This window comes from Stigmatopora argus, chromosome 1 (assembly GCF_051989625.1).
Source record: "Stigmatopora argus isolate UIUO_Sarg chromosome 1, RoL_Sarg_1.0, whole genome shotgun sequence".
Classification (NCBI taxonomy): domain Eukaryota; kingdom Metazoa; phylum Chordata; class Actinopteri; order Syngnathiformes; family Syngnathidae; genus Stigmatopora; species Stigmatopora argus.
In genome coordinates this window covers 26624150-26646955 of record NC_135387.1, presented here as the reverse complement: position 1 = coordinate 26646955, position 22806 = coordinate 26624150, and the positions used below count along the sequence as shown (strand labels likewise).

At 40.1% G+C, this 22806-nt stretch overlaps 1 protein-coding gene across 2 annotated transcripts in view; it reads left to right on the top strand.

The window, feature by feature from the left end:
- The first annotated feature begins 1503 nt into the window (after positions 1 to 1503).
- LOC144084563 (rho GTPase-activating protein 6-like) overlaps positions 1504 to 22806 on the top strand; it is a 55931-nt gene continuing 34628 nt past the window's right edge. Inside the window, exon 1 of one of the 2 annotated variants that reach the window (XM_077613124.1) lies at positions 1504 to 1996. In XM_077613124.1, coding sequence (XP_077469250.1) covers positions 1565 to 1996 — 432 coding nt within the window. In that variant the 5' untranslated portion in view covers positions 1504 to 1564. Of the gene's footprint in view, positions 1997 to 21859; positions 22219 to 22806 lie in introns of those variants that run through there. The other variant, XM_077613134.1, reaches the window with a different exon arrangement.

Sequence of the window (22806 nt, the reverse complement as noted above, 5' to 3'; positions counted from 1 at the left end):
TTTGCTTAGCTTTAAAAAAAAAATAGGAAAAACAAACAATATATGTTTAATTATTTTTGAACAAGCTAAATATTGTGAGTGAATATATTGAAGTCATCCTTTCAAACTCAAAAATTAAAAGGGCACGGTACTAAATATTCTCTACACATTTTAAATCATTTAAATTTGAAACAGGAAGTGATTTACTTTCATGAGCTCGATCTGTCCGCTATAAAACATTTCTTTTACACTCTAAAAATGAAAGCCAGTAAACCTTTTTAAACAGTGAAGGGTTCAACATCACACTTATTTCTCTTCTAACTGGCACATTTTTAGTTTTTCTTATCTTTAAAAACTATTAAAAAACAAGCAGCATTTAGTTTCATTCATGTATTTTTTTTGGAAAAAGCAAAATACTAATAAATATTTTTTTAAAGTGAATATATTGAAGTCATCTTCTCAAACACAAAAATTAAAAGGGGGCGCCACTAAATAATCTCTACATATCTTTCATCTCCATTTGAGCAAGTGGACCCATGATGGCCACTAAAAATGACAATTTGGGCCGAATCTGGCCCACACCCCACCACTTTGACACCAATATCTTCCAGCGTAATTGCGCTTCCTGGCGGTTGTCCCGAGCACCATCCAGTCCAAGGGTGTCAGACTTGGGTTGGTTCGCGGGCCGCTTTAACGTCAACTTGATTTCACGTGGGCCGGACCATTTTAGATATCATATTTAGATTTTAAAAAAATAAATGGATTAAAAGAACTGGATTAAAATCCCTGAATATTCAGTTTTTTATATAGATCTAAAACAATGTTTATTTTAACTTTTTTTTAAATATATTTTTAGATTTTACAAAATGATTTTTGAACTAAAAACACAGAAAAAAGGGATTGAAAAATTTCAATTATTGATTTAAAAGGGGGAAAATCAGGAAATTTAATATAGATCTATAGTGTCAGACTCGAGTTGGTTCGCGGGCCGCTGTAACACCAACTTGATTTCACGTGGGCCGGACCATTTTAGATATAATATTTAGATTATTTTTTTTTATAAATGGATTAAAAGAACTGGATTAAAATCCCTGAATATTCAGTTTTTTATAGATCTAAAACAATGTTTATTTTTTTATATATGTTTGGATTTTACAAAATGATTTTTGAGCTAAAAACACAGAAAAAATTGATTAAAAATGACAATTACTGATTTAAAAGGGGGAAAATCAGGAAATTTCATATACATCTATACTCTTCATTTTAATTTGATCCTTAAAAAACAGAAAGTCGGCACTCATGATTTACTTTCCCGGGCCACACAAAATGATCCGGCGGGCCAGATTTAGCCCCCGGGCCGCCACTTTGACACATATGATCCAGTCCATTTGACAAGGCAAAGTTTCTCTCGAGGGTGGGAACACTCGAAATGCGATGGTCCCGGGCCCCTGAACCCCTCCCAACTCTCCTCCTCGAAGGAGCCGCTTCTCCCGCATTTCCAACCCCGTCCGGGCATGAAGGCGCACCTCCTCCCACATCCCCTCCGAGGCTCCCCGCGGTGGACGGCAGCGATCAGCCCCGAGCCATGTCTGCTGCGCAGGGGCTTTTAAACAGCGTCTTTTCCTGCTCCTCCCCGGCCGGCAAGGTGAGGACCAAGCAGAAGCTGCGGCAAACGAGGAGCTTGGACCCGGCGATCATCAGACAATGCGGCACCGGGACCGAAGCCGCGAGTGGGGCGCCGATTTTGGCACCGATCGTCACCTTGACCGAGGCAGGTGCGTCCTCCAGCCAGATTTTGAGGGGGAAAGAAGCTATCGGAACGTCCCTGTCCTCGCCCTCCATTCCTCTGGACGTGTCCCCGACGTCCAGTTTTCTCTTTGACTACGAGGTCAAGCGTTCCAAACATCGGATCGCGACGTCCGCGAGTACCGGTGCGCTCTTCTCGCCTCGGAGGTGGTTTCTCCAGAAGAGGAACCAGACGCCGAGCTCGCACGCTGACGTCGCCTGGAAGTCCGAGGTACATTTTTTCGTCTTCACCTAATTATTATTATTCCCATGTATACATGTATACTGTACACCACACATATTTACTATTTACTGTTTGACTTTATGTTTTATGCCAATGTGCAATGTCCAATTACCATTTTTTCTCGCATTTAAGCCGTATTTGTAACAAAAAACATGATGACCGCCCGAATCAAGGGTACGCTTATATGTGCACTTGCTATACTCTTTTTCACCCGTAGATGTCGGCAAAGTGACATTTGCTATTTGTTGGTTATTTTCTGTTTTGCAGTAAGGAAACAACCATTACTGGATAAATTACTAACTTATGATATAGACCCTAATAATGTGCTTTTGATTCATACAGTATCTCAGAAATACCACATTTGAGGATTTTTCTTAAGATTTTCCCTTCAAAGTAACACATTTGTACTCCCTATTAAAACCATGAATATGGAGGTGAAAATTGTGAATCAGGGGGCGGCTTATACGCGAGAAATTGTAAACTTCAACAATTTTAAGGCAATTTTACGCGAAAAATTGTAAAATTCAACAATTTTAAGGCAATTTTACGTGAGAAATTGTAAAATTCAACAATTTTATGGCAATTTTACGTAAAAAATTGTAAAATTCAAAGATTTTAAGGCAATTTTACGCGAGAAATTGTAAAATTCAACAATTTTAAGGCAATTTTACGCGAGAAATTGTAAAATTCAACAATCTTAAGGCAATTTTGGGTGCGGTTTATACACAGGGCGGCTTATAGGCGGGTAAATACGGTAAACCCCCACCCTACGACAATGGTGTCAAATATACGGTCCCTCCACCTGAAGTGGTCTGTTGGAGATTCAATCTGGTGCGAGGTGTCAAACTCAGTTTGGTTCGGGGGCCACATTCATGCCAATTAGATCTCATGTGGGCCAGATGAGTTTATTTTCGGCCCAGAAAGTTCAATTATTGGTCGCCATTGAGCATGCTAGAGGTCCAATCCATTTTGACTTGGAGGGGCAGATGAACGTTCATTCGTCCTTTCCAGTCAAAATGGAATGGGCCTCTTGTGTTGTCAATGTAACTGAAAAATTAGCATTCAAACCCAGTTGAAGTGATTTGGACATCTATCATTGTCAATGGCAGGCACTCTAGTTCATTTCACTTCCATTTTAGGGTACTTGCAGGTCACTTTCAGTAAATTATGCATCTTTTCCTATTGACTTTGAGGGACTTGCTGCGATGCTTCTTGTTCGTTTGTCAGTATGGGAGTCTCGTTTTCTGAGTACAGGGTAAGGGAACCCCTGATACGGGGGGGAGGGGGGGGGCACTGGTCCCTGCATGACCGGTGTCAAAGTTTGGTCTACGTGGTAAGTCAGATCCGTTCCCAGTAAGGGTCAAGACCGCTCTATATCACTGATTTTGCTCATAAGTTTTATGGACAGAATCGCCTCAGGATTGCATTTCTGTTGGCTACATCCGGCTACGATTTCCAACTGTGACTGGAGTGGTTCGCAACCGATTGTGAAGCGGTTGGGTAGAGAATCAGCACCTCCGAATCGGAGCCTCAGTCGGAAAAAGGGTCAGGCTTCTGGGAGGGACCCCAGTCCTGGAGCTGCTGCGAGAGTAGCTAGATGAGGTGGCTCGGGCATCTGATTAGGATGCCTCCCTGATGAAGTGTTCCGGGCATGTTCCACTGAGAGGAGGTTTCAGGGCTGACCTGTTGGAGACTATAACTCATGACTAGCCTGAGAATGCCTTGGAAGAAGCTAGATGAAGTGGCTGGGGAAATGTGGGCTTCCCTGCTGAAGCTGCTGTACATTCGCATATAAAGTATGATGTGGCCCCCACTCGCCAAGCTTCTACCTTAAGCGGCCCCTGCAAGAATTAAGCGCAAGAGCCTCGCTTTTGAGGAACATTTTAATTCCAAGCCCGGCTGCATTGAAGTGCACAGCTTGCCTTTCCCCCCCTCCGCACCCCCCCAGATCACCTCACATAAGGGACTAGGCTCCAAGCGGCCTGAAATTGAACAAAACTTAGTATGAAATCTTTACCAAAACATATTTTAGATACTTATTTTTAGCAGGGGGGCTTTTCAGGGTGCATACTTGGCGCCGGTCCACACGCACCAATGAAAAGGTATGATCGGTTTCCCGCTTGTTTTTTGCAGAAATGCGTCGCTTTGCCGCCATTTCTCTTTGTTTGGTGGATTTGCTGGACTCGGTTCTCACGCTCGGGTCAAAAAGCGCGTGGCCCCCGAGATGCTCTTGCATCACTTCCTGTCCCAAAGACATTCTGGACGGCTGTGTTTTGGCAACTGCTCCTGTCTTTTCTCGGGACGGACTGATTTTGGAGTTTCGTGCTGTCCGGTATTCATTTCCGACGCTGACGTTATCCTTCACGTGGTATCCACCCTGAGATGGGTCACTCGAGGATAATAAGTGAAGCGCTTTGCCGTTCGTTGTGAGGTGAAGTTGCCCAATGGAATTCTGTATTTTTTAAACATTTGGAATGATTTTTAATGGTTCGCGATTGGGAAACTAAAATCTGTTAAACTGTTATCGAATAGTGACTATTTTTGGCCAGATGGATTATTCATTCAGTCATTTTGTGAAGCGCTTTATCCTCACTAGGGTCACAGGGGGTGCTGGAGCCTAACCCATCTGATTTCGGGCCAGAGAAGGGGGATACCCTGAATCGGTGGCCAGCCAATCACAGGGCATGAGGAGACGGACAACCATTCACATTCACACCGATACCTAGGGGCAATATAGTGTCCAATTAGGCTACCATGCATGTCTTTGGAATGTGGGAGGAAACCATAGTACCCGGAGAAAACCCATGCAAGAGAACATGCAAACTCCACACAGGTGGACGGACCTGGATTTGAACCCAGGACCCCAAAGCTGTGAGGCGAACGTGCTAACCACTCAAGTCACCGGGTCTCCCTGCCACATGAATTAAAGTAGATAAATATTAGATTGTTTTTTCTTAAACACAACAAAAAATTGTCTTTATTGACATGGAGGTGCTTAATTCACTTAAAGTCAATCCACGTGTTTTCATTAACTGGATGTATAGAATGATCTTGTTATTGTAAATGGGGTTAAAAACAATACAATAACTTACGCAAAAACCAACAAAAGGGCTGGTGAAAACAATTGAAAGAGTAATTATAAAACTAAGCACAAAAATACACTTGAAGGTAACAAATGTAACTGAAGGGTTTCCAGTAGGTGGACATCTTGACTCTAACGCCCCCCTGTTTACGCATTTCCGACTCTACGACAGAAAACACAATTCCAGGGGTATCAAACTCATTTTCGTTCGGAAAACTAGATTTTTGGCCAAAAAAGTTAACTCACTGGCCACCATTGACGGCGTAGGACACGTGTCAAAGTGGCGGCCCGGGGGCCAAATCTGGCCCGCCGCATCATTTTGTGTGGTGAAAGTAAATCATGAGTGCCGACTTTCTGTTTTAGGATCACATTAAAATAAAGAGTATAGATGTATATTAAATTTCCTGATTTTCCCCCTTTTAAATCAATAATTGTCATTTTTTTAATCCAGTTTTTCTGTGTTTTTAGTTCAAAAATCATTTTGGAAAATCTAAAAATACATTAAAAAAAGCTAAAATAAACATTGTTTTAGATCTATAAAAAACTGAATATTCAGGGCTTTTAATCCATTTATAAAAAATATATAAATATTATTTCTAAAATAGTCCAGCCCAAGTGAAATCAAGTTGACGTTAAAGCAGCCCGCGAACCAACTTGAGTTTGACACCCTTGGTATAGATGTATATTAAATTTACTGATTTTCCCCCTTTTAAATCAATAATTGTAATTTTTCTATCCATTTTTTCTGTGTTTTTAGTTCAAAAATCATTTTGTTAAATCTAAAAATATATAAAAAAAGCTAAAATAAACATTGTTTTAGATCTATAAAAAAACTGAATATTCAGGGCTTTTAATCTAGTTCTTTTAATCCATTTATAAAACAAAAAATCTAAATATTATATCTAAAATGGTCCGGCCCACGTAAAATCAAGTTGACGTTAAAGCGCCCGCGAACCAACCCGAGTCTGACACCCTTGGCGTAGGACGTCCAAACCATTTTGACAATTCATTCGCCCCTCCCAGTCATAATAGATTGGACGTCTAGCACTGTCAATGGCTCTAAAAATGACCATCCACATCCCATTTGAGTGAAATGGACATAAATCCTTGTCAATAGCAGGCAGTGGGTTCATTTATTTTTTCCACTTCCATTTAAGGGTAATTACAGTTGACCTCTGGTCAATTTTGAAACATTTCCTATTGTTTTGGGGACTTGTTCCTGTTCAATGCTTGCATTCTTCTAATTTGGGTGTCTTTCCAGCTTACTTCCTGTTAGTTTTGGGGCATTTTAAGCTTCCTTGTTAACTCATTGGCTGCCATCGAAAACAAAGACGAGGTCGAATTGTTGCCGTGGCTAAAGACGACGCCCAATAACAAGACTTGTGTTGACGAGGGTTCTTCTACATGACTTATTAGGCCCGCGTGGGCGATCTCACATCTCCACGGGGATGTTTTCTCAACAAGGAAGGACAAGAACGACGGTGGGAATAGCCAAGGAGCGTCAAATCAACAAAATGGGCCCCGACAGAATCTCCCTGTCTGTTGCCCATTAAAGTTCCCCTCCAGCCAGTGGGCAGCCGTGTTAGGTTTCATCATTGATGCCGAAGGCAGGGATCCAATAGTTTGCTTTTTTAGTCTCGGAAGCCAAAAAAACGTACATCCATGTTCCCCCCACGAGTGTTTATCAGTGACCCAGTTCTGTTAAATATGGTTTGTTATGGGTCAGATGAATAGCAGACCTGACATAGCTTGATTTTATAATCTCGATCAAGGGAAATCAGCAGGATCAGTGATGTGAAAGTTGGAAATGTAACATAGTTTAACATACTTTCTGCCTAAAACCAATAAAAAAAAGAACATTCGTAAATGAATAGGGTTGCCGATCGTGCCGTATTTGGGAAGAAAAGTAATGATCTTATAAAACAAGGGTGTCGACTCGGGTTGGTTCGCGGGCCGCTTTAACGTCAATTTGATTTCACGTGGGCCGGATCATTTTAGATATAATTTTTATTTTTTTTATTTTTATAAATGGATTAAAAGAACTAGATTAAAAGCCCTGGATATTCAGTTTTTATAGATCTAAAACAACGTTAATTTTAGCTTTTTTTAAAATATATTTTTAGATTTTACAAAATTATTTTTGAACTAAAAACACGGAAAAAATGGATTAAAAAATTACAATTATTGATTTAAATGGGGGAAAATCAGGAAATTTAATATACATCTATACTCTTCATTTTAATTTGATCCTAAAACAGAAAGTTAGCACTCATGATTAACTTTCTCGGGCCACACAAAATGATGCGGCGGGCCAGATTTGGCCCCCGGGGCGCCACTTTATTCACAGCGCACTCGTAAACGAACAAACAAATTTAAATTAACTTGGATTAACATATACAGACACACTCAAACATACGTTTAATGTGCCTTTACACAAAACTGAATTCTAATTTTTAAAAAAATTTTTTTTTACCTTTGTTCTGGGCGAGTTAGCTGTTTGCCACGCCTCCACCCTCACGTTCGCTATCGATGGGCTGTTTGCTGTTGTATTCCCTTCAAAATATTCCGAAAATGATGCACACAAATGTCCTCACAATAAGATAACGCACGACCACTTGCCAGCGAGAAGTAGTCTTGAATGAGCGATCGCGGGAGCTAACAGGCTAAGGAAAGAATAACAGCTGCCTACCCACGTATTGATTGTGGGTAATGAAGTTTTATTCTGAGAAAGGGTGCCATTGGCTATCGGTGTTGTGTGCACGAGTATACTTCATTACCCAAAAAGCCCTCTTTTTGCCCGCGCATGCGCGTTGTGTGTTTCCTGGTCGAAACTCGTCTGAATAAATTGTTCAGTCCTCCTAGATATAGTAGTTATACAAGAAAGAGATGCGGCAAAAAAGACAGTGCGCTACAATGATAAACAGCCTCTCATGTCATGGCCACCTGGCTTCGTCGCATCAAGAAATTCTGATCTTATTGCGGGCGAATTATTCGATCGAAATTTTCATGGTACCTCGAGCATGTTGTAGGTAGAGCTGATCGTAGGTCGAGGTACCACTGTGTATTGGGGATTAAATTGTCTTTTTTTTACAATAACATTGTATATTGGCAAACAATTTATCACCCATGATAATTTGTCTTTGTGTTTTTACATTGTTTTTTTTGTTGTTGTTGGGTTTTTTTTAGAGGGTGTTGGACACCCAGTAAATAACTACTGACTAGCCAACTATAGCTTCATATGGCTAGCTGGCTCAGCCGTTTACAGTCAAAACGAGATTTTGAGTGAGCCCTAAGAACTTATTTTCTTCTTCCATTGCTGCGGTGACTTTCAGCGTGGAGGCTTGGATATTTATCTGGGAGGAATTCCAGGTCAAAGCGTCAAGCAGAGGGCGTTTCGGCCTGCTGATAGAAGCCTAGCTTTAAGACAACAAACCTAAGTAGCGCTTGCCCGTTTCCAAATTCAGGGGGTGTCAAATTCATTTTGGAGCGGAGCAGGAACTACTTAGGGCTTTATTCCGAGGGCCAACTACACTGCCAAAATTAATCGATTGGCAAAGCGACGGCTTTTCTGAACCGTTTCTCCTCCACGTTGAGAAGAGCCAGATGAGGCGGCTGGGGCAGCTGATCACGGCATCTTTAGAAATTCATTATAAAAACAGAGCAAAAAAGCAGAGTAATAGGTACAAGCACGGACCCATTTGTTAATTTCATTTTCTGAACCGCCTATTCTAACATGTCTCATGGGGGGTGCCGGAGCCTATCCCAGCCAACTATGAGCACCAGGCAGAGAACACCTTCAATTCAATTCAATTTATTGAATATCTTGAATTGGTGGTCATCTGATCAAAATGAGACAAACTACCAATCATACTCACACTTAAGGTCAATTTAGTGTTCAACATATTTAGTATGTATGTTTTTGGGATGTGGGAGTACCCGGAGAAAACCCACGCAAGCCCGGGGACAACATGCAAAGTCCACACAGTGACGACCGACCAGGGCTTGAACCTTCAACCCCAAGAACTGTGACGCCAATGCGCTAGCCACTCTTCCAATTGGCAACTTATCTCATCTCATCTCATTTTCTGAACTGCTTTATCCTCATTAGGGTGGCAGGGGGTGCTGGAGCCTATCCCAGCTGACTCCGGGCTATAGGCGGGGGACACCCTGAATCGGTGGGCAGGGCACAAGGAGACAAAGGACAACCATGCACACTCACACCCAATGGTCCCTCTAAGCTGCGCGCGTGCGCAATTGCGCACTACTCTCGTCTTCTCTGCGCACAGCAAATCATATGGAGCGCACAAAAAAAAATCCCAATTTTTTATTTTTTATTTATTTTATTTATTTATTTTTGCTGTGAGGCCGATGCGCGAACCACTCATCCGCCGGGCAGCCCATTCATAGATATTAATAATTACATTTTATTATTACTAAATCATTTATGTGTAGTAGACATACACCTACTTATGGCAGGTGTGATACTGGTGTGTGCCCATAGCGAGCAATGATGATGTTGCTCACACCGGTACTCAGCGTGCTCAGGGAGGTTGTCTTTCTGCCCAGACAAAAAAAAAAAATTAGAGGGAACATTGCTCACACCCATACCTAGGGGCAATTTAGAGTGTCTAATTAGCCTACAATACATGTTTTTTTATTGGAATGTGGGAGGAAACCGGAGTACCCGGACGAAACCCACGCAGGCCCAGGGAGAACATGCAAACTCCACACAGGTGGACGAGACCTGGATTTGAACCCAGGACTCCAGAGCTGTGAGGCCAACGCGCTAAACACTCACGCCACCGGCAACTTATATTCTGAAAAATATGGTTAAAACGCAGTTTATCAGGACACCGTCACTAGATTAGTGGTTATTGTTTCTGACAAAAACATACCTGTCAACCTCTGCCGATAACTGCCCTTATAAATGATTATGATTCCCCTTACAAACCCCCCAAAAACCTTACAAACACCGTACGACTCGTACGAGTCGTACGGTGTTTGTAAGGTTTTTGGGGGGTTTGTAAGGGGAATCATAATCATTTATAAGGGCAGTTATCGGCAGAGGTTGACAGGTATGCAAAAAATACGAGCCAATATTTTGGACATTCCGATTTGTTATGGCCGCAACACTGTCAACGTTCAAGGTGGACCATCTCGTTAAGATTGGAGGCGCAAAGTGATGTCAACCCATAGACCTTTCTTTCCTCCCTCCTTGTGAATCTGCCAAAGAGCGAGAAAGAAAAACAGAGCCGCTATAAATAGCAAAAATAGCTCTGGTCAGGACCAGTTAAGAGCCAAAGGAGTTCAAGTGAGTTTTATGAGGGTTGTATTGGGCGCACGTGTGTTTGTTCAAGTCGGCACATGCGTTGCCGTCATGGTTTTTTTTAGTGGTGGACAGAACACGGCTTGCGAGTGGATGACCTTATCTGAAAGGTATTGTTTGGATTATTATGAGGAGGATTTTTTTTTTCATATTAGCGGGATATTTAAGCAGGATTGCCATCTAGTGGATCATTTCTTAGCACAAAGATTGCAATTAAACTGAAGGATAAAAAGCAGCAATTTATTTATTTATTTTTAATAATCATAATAATCGCATAAAAAATTACAAGAATTTGAGGAGTTATTAAATTTTAATAACTGTTTTAATATTTTTTTTAAAAACGCCGTTGCCGTTTTAATAAAATGATATTCATTGAATATGTACTGTTTGTTTTGCTTCAGCAAAAAAACTAAAACAATAAATAAATTAATTCAAAAAGAGTGCCATTTTCTCTTGTAAAATTTTGCGTCTCTTTCTTTTTTCTACTGTTATTATTTTTTCATAATTAAAAATAACTACCTTACAAAATATGTTTTCTGTCCTATTCGATTAAAAGACATCATCGATCATAACAGCCATTTCAATCCATTTGTGCACAACAGAAACAAAGTGCATGTTGTGAAATCTGACCAGCAGAGGGTGCCAGTTGACATTTTATCAGTCCGCCATGAGGTAAACATCCCGAACTCGAGTTTACTGTAATATTCTTCACGTGCATCATTGTAAAAATACATTGTAAATGACAATGAAGGATAAGATTGCCAGTTACAGCTTTATTTAGCTACGAGAATATGTCAGGCTTGTCTTTGTCCCAAATATTTGATAGGAAAACTTCCAACAGCTGCGAAGAACATGTTTTATGGCCAAATAAATGTGATTAACAACACTTGGAATGAAAGGATCTCTAAATTATTTGGTTGTAGCTGTTGGAATGATTTAATTTCATTTGGACCCGAGCTCAAATGAAACACAAACATTTACATCGAGGGTGTTTTACTCATCTTTGACCATTTTGGCAGCCAAATTGTGGAAATATTTAACCAATTGACTGCCGTTGACGGCACAAAATGCCCAATCTGATTTAATAGGGAAGTACACACACATATATATATATATATATATATATATATGTATATATATATAAATATATGTATATATGTGTATGTATGTATATATATATATATATATATATATATATATATATATATATATATATATATATATATACATATATATAAATATAAATATATAAATATATATAAATAAATATGTATATATATACATACATATATATATATATATATATATATATATATATATATATATATATATAGCTTGTAACCTATAAAAACAAGTGAGAAGGGCTTAACAAAAAAAATATCACTTTAAAAAAAAAAATCTGTTTTCACAAAAAAATATTGAGTCTGTTGTCATCTCTATTCTTATTTTCATTCTTCATTTTTGTTCTTTTTTTTTTCGATTTTATCACATCCAATTCCCCCAAAATGCGACTTATAGTCCAAAAAATACGCCAGCGAGTGCATTTACAAACCATAAAAAAAATCATGGCATCTTGATACCATCATAAAATATTTCCCACCCCTTAAAAAGTCCCCCCCAACCCGACCACCCCATGAACATTGCACTAGATCCGCCCCTGGCAGTGAAAAAATAAAAATAAAACAAGCCATGAATGGCGACTTGATGAATCATCACAATGTTTCTGTTCCTCTGAATTTATGCTTTGTAAGCAACTTTTTTTTCGACTACCCGCAAATTTTCCACCTTGAAAACGAGCTGATTTGTTTGGTCCAAACGGATCAAAAAGATGCTCTTTGCATGTTGGACAACTCACAGTCGTGAATTCAAGGAATTGAGTTTCGACTCACCCTTGGCCTTGCATGAAAACTTTTTTAAAAAAAATCCCAGAACATAAAAGGAAAATACCGGCGCTGCGTAGCCTCCATTTACTGTGAAGGTTGTTCCGTTGCCACAGCAACAAGGCAGTGATGTAAACACTGACAGAAGGAGGGACAAATAATGTAACCCTCTAAAGGACAGTTTACATATTGAAAAGGCTCTGACGCAGTTTTTGAAAATTGTCGACAATGGAAAAAAACATGCAAAAAACACACAAAAACATGCGCTAATTAGGTCAAAAATACTGCAAGGCACAAAATGCCCTCTACGTCATGGTTGCCCAAAGAAAAAATGAAAATATCATTAAATATGGCCTGCGCAAGGAGCTTAAGTTCAGTCTAAATTCTTTTGTATATTTCAGTTTGAACACTAGATGGAGCTAGGTGGTTAAACAGTATTTCCTTGTTAGCTCAGGGGAAAAAGTTATTTTTATTTATTTTTCACCTATTGTGGCAAGTTGATCCAAGTTATGAAATCCCCCCAAAACGTCAACACATTTCCTTTATCCATGATTTTATTTTGAAATTGTTGCTTTAGCGTTGCGTCCTGCTTGACACTCCCTACACTCGTCTCCAAACAACAGCTCTCCATGATTTTTTTTAAAAAAACAACTTTGTTCTTTATTTAAAATGACTGGTGCGAATGAAATGAAGTATTTTTAATTCATAATTTGTCCAGATGTGTTTACAGATGTGTTTGTGAGCTTTGTTTGTTGCCTAACGTTAGCTTCCTCCTTAGCATTGATGCACCTACCTGAATAGAACATGTTTTCGCATGCTTGTGATTCATTTTCATACACTAATAAATCATTTTCTTTCTTATTTTTGCGCGTTTGTTACATTTTTCATACAAAATTATGACTTTTTGATCATTTTTAAAGGGGCTAGTTGGACATTTTTTGAGGACCATGGAAGAAATTTGAGAATTTGCATATAAAGTACACTTCTACTTACGAAATTTTCAAGTTACGAAAAAAGTTCTGGAAGTAATTAATTGTGTTAAATAGAGGCAGCACTTAGCGCATCGGCCTCACAACTCTGGGGTCCTGGGTTCAAATCCAGGTCACGTTCACCTGTGTGCAGTTTGCATGTTCTCCCTGGGCCTGTGTGGGTTTTCTCCGGGTACTCTGGTTAACTCCCACATTCCAAAAACATGCATGGTAGACTGATTGGACGCACTCTAAATTGTCCTTAGCGATGAGTGATTGGTTGTTTGTTACCTTGTGCCCTGCGATTGGCTGTCCACCGATTCAGGGTGTCCCCCGCCTCTGACCCGGAGTCAGCTGGGATAGGCTCCAGCACCCCCGCGACCCTAATGAGGATAAGGCGGTTCAGATGAGATGAGGTAGATGCACACGTTTAGTATATATCACATGTGTCAAAGTGGCGGCCCAGGGGCCAAATCTGGCCCACCGCATCATTTTGTGTGGCCCGGGAAAGTAAATCATGAGTACCGACTTTCTGTTTTAGGATCAAATTAAAATGAAGAGTATAGATGTATATTAAATTTCCTGATTTCCCCCCTTTTAAATCAATAATTGTCATTTTTAACCCATTTTTTCTGTGTTTTTAGATAAAAAAAATCATTTTGTAAAATCTAAAAAAATATTTAAAAAGCTAAAAAAAACATTGTTTTAGATCTATAAAAAACTGAATATTCAGGGCTTTTAATCCAGTTCTTTTAATCCATAAAAAAAAAAATCTAAATATTATATCTAAAATGGTCCGGCCCACGTGAAATCAAGTTGACGTTAAAGCGGCCCGTGAACCAACCCGAGTCTGACACCCTTTGGTATATATGAATGGAATCAATGAGATGAGTGTGTGGTTTATAAAGGGTTAAAATGAGGCAAGTGGTGCGTATGGCGCCTGTATTTATGCGTGTTGCATGATATGAGGTAGTAGGAGTGTCAATGGAGGAGTCAAGCTTGGATTCCGGCTGCATTCCTGAGTGAGAAAGACATGAGACGGACATGACAACCCCCACCGTGCTCTTTCTTTCCTTATTACTCCACCACCACTTTTTCCCTAAAGTCAGATAAGCATCGTGTGAACTCTATGACGATAACTTCTGTCTGGAAAATTCAAATTGTAAAAATTAGCCAGATTCTTGCACTTTGATCCTTTTGGGTTTAATGTCATGATGTTAAAAAAAATACATTACTTTTATTTTTGTGCAGTTTCCACTCAGGAGCTTTCGTTTAACCGTATTTCGTGGTTTCCGATATTCATTATGATGACATTATTTTGTGTCATTTTTTTCTTGATTTTTTTTAAATACAAATAAAAGGAAACTTGGGTTATACGGGATGAATAACATTTAATCTTATCTAATATCTTCCAATAACACAGATTTATTATTATTATTATTTTTTAAAGTATTTAATTGTGTGCCCTATTTAAGTCTTTCATTGCCAGCCATTTACAAACAGTAAACTCAGACATGTCAATTTTTGGGTAATTTCTGGGTCACTTCCTGTTAATTTTGGAGGATTTCTGAGCGACCTCCTTTTTATTTTGGCCACTTTATGGTATTTGGGACACTTTCAAGTCACTTCCCATAATCTTGAATGACATCTTAATTTTTTGGACATTTCCGATTCACTTCCTGTTGTTTTTTTTGTCAGTTCCTGTTGATTTTTGGGGCATTTCTGTGTGACCTTCTGGGCCACTTCCTGTTAGATTTGGTCACTTCCTGTTAATTTTGAAGGAATCCCGAGTGACCCAATTTTTTGTTAATTTCTGGGCCACTTCCTGTTGGTTTTGGTCACTTTTTGGTCACTTCCTGTTGGTTTTGGTAACTTCCTGTTAATTCTGAAGGAATACTGAGCGACCACCATTTTTGGGTAATTTCTGGGCCACTTCCTGTTGGTTTTGGTCACTTTTTGGTCACTTCCTGTTGGTTTTGGTCACTTCCTGTTAATTTTGAAGGAATCCCGAGCGACCCCAATTTTTGGGTAATTTCTGGGGCACTTCCTGTTGGTTTTGGTCACTTTTTGGTCACTTCTTGTTGGTTTTGGTCACTTTCTGTTAATTCTGAAGGAATCCTGAGCGACCCCAATTTTTGGGTGATTTCTGGGCCACTTCCTGTTGGTTTTGGTCACTTTTTGGTCACTTCCTGTTGGTCACTTCCTATTGGTTTTGGTCACTTCCTGTTAATTTTGGAGGAATCCTGAGCCACCCCCTTTTTATTTTGGCCACTTTATGGTATTTGGGACACTTTCAAGTCACTTCCTGTTAATGTTGAGTGACATCTTAATTTTTTGGTCATTTCCAATTCACTTCCTGTTGTTTTTTTTTTTTAGTTCCTGTTGATTTTTGGGGCATTTCTGTGTGACCTTCTGTTTTTTTGCTCACTTGCAATAATCTTGGGTCACCAATACTTGATTTTTGTTCACTTCCTGTTGATTTTGGGGCTTTTCCGACTTTTTTTGTTTCGAGTAACCTAGCGCTGCTCTGGCACGAAGCTAGCGTGTAGCGTTAGCCGTCTGTCGCTCTCTCGCATCGTGCCCCGTGAGCATGAACAGAGCATTCCTACGAGGCCACGGTGTTTACACCGCAGACTAAATATTTGAAATAAAAACTCAGGTTCGATATTAGCGATACACGCGGCGCAAACACGCCGGGCATTGCCGCTCGAGCGCGTCCGACCGTGCGCTCGCATGACATCACTCGCCGAGCATCTGGTTGGCTCGCCGGCGCGTCTCACGGGACGCCACACCGGCCGGCTGTTACCGGAGCTCGGTTGTCCGTCCAAATTTTGGACCCTGGGCGGAATAGCGCAGCTCGAGAGAAATATTTTCCATCGTAGCGATAAAGGCCGCTTCAATTAGACGGAAAACGTGTCTTAAGACGAGCAGAACGGTCCGGTTGCCAAGGACTCCACATCTGGATTCGGGCTACGATGGAAAATGAATCAGAGTCGTTGCGCAAACAGCCATTTGGAAAGGAGGGGAAAAAATACACCGGCATTCGAAGTAAAAAACTTTGTCGGAACAGGTAGATCCGGCGTGTCAAACTTAATTTGTCGCGGGACACGGTCTAATTATGGTTTTATTCAGAGGGGCGTTAATCGACTACTATTTACTCGGATATAAGCTGCCCCCGCGTATAAGATGCACCCTTAAAAATGCCCTAAAATCCTTGCATTTTGCAATTTCTCGCATATAAGCCGCCCCCTGATTCACAATTTTCACCTCCATATTCATGGAGAGTACAAATGTGTTACTTTGAAGGGTAAATCTTAAGAAAAATCCTCGCACGTGCTATTTCTGATATACAGTGGTACCTCATAGTACGACGAAAATTTCGATCGAATAATTCGTCCGCGATACGCGAAAATTTTCAAGATGCGAGAAAGCCAGGTGTCCATGACATGACCGGCTGTTAATCATTGTAGCGCACTGTCTTTTTTGCCGCATCTCTTTCGTGTATTACAGATAGCTACGAGCACTGAACGATTTATTCAGACGAGTTTCGACCAGGAAACGCACAATGCGCATGCACGGGCAAAAAGAGGGGCTTTCTGGGTAATCAAGTATACTCGTGCACACAACACCGATAGCCAATGGCACCCTTTCTCAGAATAAAACTTCATTACCCACAATCAATAGGTGGGTAGGAGGTTGCATTTCTGGTTTCCCCCCTTAGCATGTTAGCTCCCATTGGCGGAGTGATCGCTAATTCAAGACTACTTCTCGTTGGCAAGTGGTCATGTGTTATCCTATTGTGAGGACATTTGTGTGAATCATATTCGGAATATTTTGAAGGCAATACTACAACAGCAAACAGCCCATCGATAGCGAACGAGAGGGTGGAGGCGTGGCAAACAGCTAACCCAGCCAGAACGAAGGTAAAAAAAGACTAAAACAAAATTAGAATTCAGTTTTGTGTAGTTACATTAAACGTATGTTTGAGTGTCTGTATATATTAATCCAAGTTAATTTAAATTTGTTTGTTCGTTTACGAGTGCCGTAGATAAAGCCCCCCCCGAACACCCCCCCTCCGCCTCTGTGTATGCCGCTGTCTTCACCCTCCGCGAAATGCGTCTAATTTTACTTCTATTAAACACATTTTATTACTATTTAACCACTCGTTATTTATTACTTTGTCAATATATGACGAATTAGAAGCACTAAAACATTTTTTCCAATCCAATATCCTGTTTTTGGTGTTTTTTCAGAGGGTTGGAACAAATTAATTTGTTTTTAATTCATTTCAATGGGAAACGTTCGCTCGAGTTACGAAAAGCTCGACATACGATCTCAGTCTCGGAACGGATTACGATCGTATGTCGAGGTTCCACTGTACTGGATGAATCAAAAGCACATTATTAAGGTCAATATCATAAGGAAATGAGTAATTCATCCAGTAATGTTTGTTTTCTTTCTGCAAAACAGAAAATAACCAACCCCCAGGCCACCACTTTGGCACCTGTGAGATAGATAAAGGAAAAATCCCGGCAGTTGATGACAGAAAAATTGCACGACTTGTCTAAAACAGCTGTTAGTGACATCAGCAAACGCTTTCGCAAGGTAGGAAGACTTCAAAAAAGCTCCACAAGAAAAGCCAAACAATCATTAGCGGGTATAATTTGAAGGATACATCTTGAAGACGTAAGGTCTGCTAGTACGTCCTGTGAAACACGACCTTCTACTTTTGTTTCAGAGGGAAAAAATCAAAACAAAAATTGTACAGTTTTAATTTAAAGCACATGTGTCAAAGTGGCGGCCCGGGGGCCAAATCTGGCCCGCCGCATCATTTTGTGTGGCCCGGGAGAGTAAATCATGAGTGCCGACTTTCTGTTTTAGGATCAAATTAAAATGAAGAGTATAGATGTATATTAAATTTCCTGATTTTCCCCATTTTAAATCAATAATTGTCATTTTTTTATCCATTTTTTCTGTGTTTTTAGTTCAAAAATCATTTTGTAAAATCTAAAAAATATATTTAAAAAAGCTAAAATAAACGTAGTTTTAGATCTATAAAAAACTGAATATGCAGGGCTTTTAATCCAGTTCTTTTAATTCATTTATAAAAAAAAATCTAAATATTATATCTAAAATGGCCCACGTGAAATCAAGTTGACACCTGCTTATTGGTGTGAAGACGTCCGGCCAGTGACGCCGCTAGATGTCCAATCAAAATGGATTTACGGCGATAGATGTCCAATCAGAATGGATTTACGGCGATAGATGACCAATCCATTTTGTTTGTGAGGGTTGGCAGCAATTGGTAAACAGGAAATAAATTCAGTTTTATTTCATTATCCATTTAGATTTGACAAATGCTTTTTTTGATGAAGAAAAATAGAAATATTCGATTTTTAAGTTAAAAAAAAGTCTATTTAGCAATTTCTCTATAGCTCTGTAATATTCATTTGAATTTTAGCATGAAACACAAAGTCAACATGCAAGTTTTTCTTTTGTGGGCCACACATAATGATGCGGGGGGCCAGGATTTGGCCCCCGGCCCGCCTATTTACCACCTGCGGTCTAGACGAAATGAAGTCAGACATTCCCGGGGATGATCAAGAGGAAATTTACACTATTTTTTTTGCGAGCTTTCCTTAAGTCGCTCAAGTTCATTTGCGAGGCAGCGGACTGTTGTTTCATACTTAGTGGGAGGAGCTCCTAAAATGGTATTTCCAATGGGAGCCAGAAGCCGGGAATAACGCCAAGTGCGCACATGTGCTTTGACAACTCTTTCATACATACGAAGGTTGCAAAATGCTACCGTATGCGGCACCGTGGCCCCGCTTTTCAAAGTTGGACGGCGGAATGGTGCGGGAAAGAAAGCATAGCAGGATGATTTGATGTCTTACAATCCAACATCATTTGATCTGATCGCAAGGTTTGTTCTGGAAATTTGACACGAGATAGAAAATGTGCAAAATAAAACATTAAAAATTGCACCAATAACACACTTTGGATTACAAAAATAGTCCAGAAAGTATGTATATTTAAATTTAAGGGTGGCCCAGTGGACAAGTGGTTAGCACATCGGCCTCACAGTTCTGGGGTCGTGGGCTCGAGGTCAGTCCTGCATGTTCTCCCCGGGCTTGCGTGGGTTTTCCCCCGGTACTCTGGTTTCCTCCCACATTCATTGCTCGGAACCAAGTTAGGAGAAGGGTTAACTGAGACCATCCCATTACCACCTAACAGCGCCAAATTGAAGCATATAATTGCGGCACACGTTTGAAGTGTCCAAGATCATTGCATCACTTCATGAGCAGCTCTCACTGTTCGTTTATTTGGTTATCAGCTGCCCAATTCAGAGTTTTCAACCAGCCTACTGTGCATGTTTTGGGGATTTGGGAGGAAAGAGGAGTACCCGGACAAAACCCACGCAAGCCCAAGTAGAACATGCAAACTAACAGTAACCGTAGTTACATTCTATTTAATTTGATTTTTCTTTTTGGAATAAAAATACTAGTAAATATTGTTCGATTTCTGTCGTTCTCAATCTTATGTCTAACGACGGCTTCCGGCACCCCAATTCAAGCGACTTTGACATCTGTCTCGCCTCACCCACGCAAATGACAAAGGGTGTGGAGGGTCTCAGTCCAAACTTAAGCGCTCGGGAGGGTCTCGCTTGAGACGGAGCAGCTGAAGTCAAGAATTTACGACTCTCCGCCTCTTTGTCAGACAACAGCAAAGCAGCCAATAAAAAAAAATACTGAAAAAAATAAAAGTCAACCGTATTGGGGAGTTTAGGACAAAATGTCGCAAAATGGAAACGCAGTTCAGCATTCTATATGGTCCAAAAAAACAAAAATTAAAACGCGGGAGCACATAAACAAATGTACAACAGACGTCGAACAAAGCTCTGGTGGATGACCTCACGACTGTGGAATGTGCGGGTGTGTGTGTGTGTGTGTGTGCGTGTGTGCGTTGAAAAGAAAATATGTAGGATCCCTCCTTCCCATTGGATGGAAATACGCCAATTGTTAACAGTTTCATTTGTTCATAAAGCTCATAAACCACAACTTGGCTCTTGGAATGACCTTTTAACCCTTGAAAAAGTCACTCTCCGTTGTCCTGAACTTTTGTTCATTTGCCCCTGTGTCATCATAAATGTGGAGTACCCATTTATGCAGGAAGGTTTTCTTTTTTTTAAATGATCAGCCGATCCATCCATCAACCAGTTTGTCCGTCAATATATTTATTCTCATCTCATTTTCTGAACCGCTTTATCCTTATTAGGGTCGCGGGGGGTGCTGGAGTGGTGGCCAGCCGATCACAGAGCACAAGGAGACAGACCACCATGCACACTTACACCCGTAGGGGCAATTTAAGGTGTCCAATCAGCCTACCATGCATGTTTTTCTAATGTGGGAGGAAACCAGAGTACCCAGAGGAAACCCACATAGGCCCAGGGAGAAGATGCAAACTCCACACAGGTGGGCATGACCTGGATTTGAACCTAGGACCCCAGAACTGTGAGGCCGAAGCGCTAACCACTCGCACCACCAGGCCACCCATCCATTTATTCATCCGTCTAAACCACATGTGTCAAAGTGGCGGCCCGGGGGCCAAATCTGGCCCGCTGCATCATTTTGTGTGGCCCGGGAAAGTAAATCATGAGTGCCGACTTTCTGTTTTAGGATCAAATTAAAATGAAAAGTATAGATGTATATTACATTTCCTGATTTCCCCCTTTTAAATCAATAATTGTAATTTTTTTATCATTTTTTTCCTGTGTTTTTAGTTCAAAAATCATTTTGTAAAATCTTAAAATATATATAAAAAGCTAAAATGAACATTGTTTTAGATCTATAAAAACCTGAATATTTAGGGCTTTTAATCCGGTTCTTTTAATCCGTTTATATAAAAAAAATCTAAATATTCTATCTAAAATGGTCCGGCCCACGTGAAATCAAGTTGACGTTAAAGCGGTCCGTGAACCAACCCGAGTCTGACACCCCTGGTCTAAACAAACAACCATATTTAAGTATTTTTTAACTTTCATTTTCCCAAATTCCGTCACAATTATCGATCTGTCCGTCAATGCCTCCAACTGCACCCATCCATCCAAATAAACAAACATGTATTTGTAAAGAATTTTTGTTAACTTACAATTATCGATCTGTCAATCCATCCAAATAAACTAAAATATATTTATATATATATATATATATATATATATATATATATATATATATATATATATATATATATGTGTGTATATATAAATATATATATATATATATATATATATATATATATATATATATATATATGTATATATATATGTATATATATATATATATATATATATATATATATATATATATATATATATATATATATATATATTAACTAACATTACATTTTCTCTACTTTAGTCACAACGATAGTGTTTTGTCTTAGTGATTTTGAATGACGTTTCGCGTGGGATGGAACGCTCGCTACAGTAAGCGTGAAACGCGGCCCGTTTTATTTTGAAAGTACAAAGCGGAAGCGTTAGTTGAACGAACGTTAGCTTGTCATGGAACTCTGCCTTTCCCCGCATCTTGTCCTCATCAGGTCCCACCGAGCGCGTAGTATGGATCCGTTACGCACGCACGACGCACAATGGCGTCCTGGATTCTGCCACAACCATCTGACGCTTGTTGAAATATAAACACGAAGGGAGGGAGGAAAAAGCGAAAAGAAAAAAAAGGCATAACGTGCAAACGTGCTCCGTTGTTGCTGCAGAAAAGACCAAAAAAATCAACGGAGATTCCTTGGACGCTCATGTTTGACGCGCGCGCACTTCTTCAGAACTTGAAGCAGAATCCCGTTTTTTCTTTCCGGATACATTTTGGACTTTTTATTCAGCGGAATTTTGTCCGGGGGCCATGGGAGACGCCGTGTTCCTCAACAGGCACAATTTCTACCTCGTAAGTATTAAGCCGTGGATTCGAAAGGTTCCTTAATTTGGTTATTTTCACTTAATTTAGTCGCGGATATGAATTCGAGCGCTTCGTGGTTTAAATGTTGTGTTTTTTGGCGTGTAAAAAAAGCCTTACAACTCGAAGGCACACGTGTTTCCTGCTTCCAACTGCGATATCAATTTGCTCTAAAAATGTCTGCAGTTTTGCTGCCAAAAGCCACAAGTTGTTGTTGTTGCGGTTTGATCAGATGCGGGTAAAACACATGAGATCATATGAAAAGTGCAGAGAAGCTGCTGGTGCTCGTCAAATCGTGGGAATTGTGTGCGGTTACGGTTTAAAAATAATATTTTTTTTTTTTTTAAATAAAATTTGTCAGCCCGGTGGGTGAGTGGTTAGCGCATCGGCCTCACAGTGGGGGTTCAAATCCAGGTCGGTCCACCTGTGTGGAGTTTGCATGTTCTCCCTGGGCCTGTGTGGGTTTTCTCCGGGTACTCCAATTTGCTCACACATTCCAAAGATATGCATGGTAGGCTGATTGGTCACTCTAAATTGCCCCTAGGTCAAGGGTGTCAGACTCGGGTTGGTTCGCGGGCC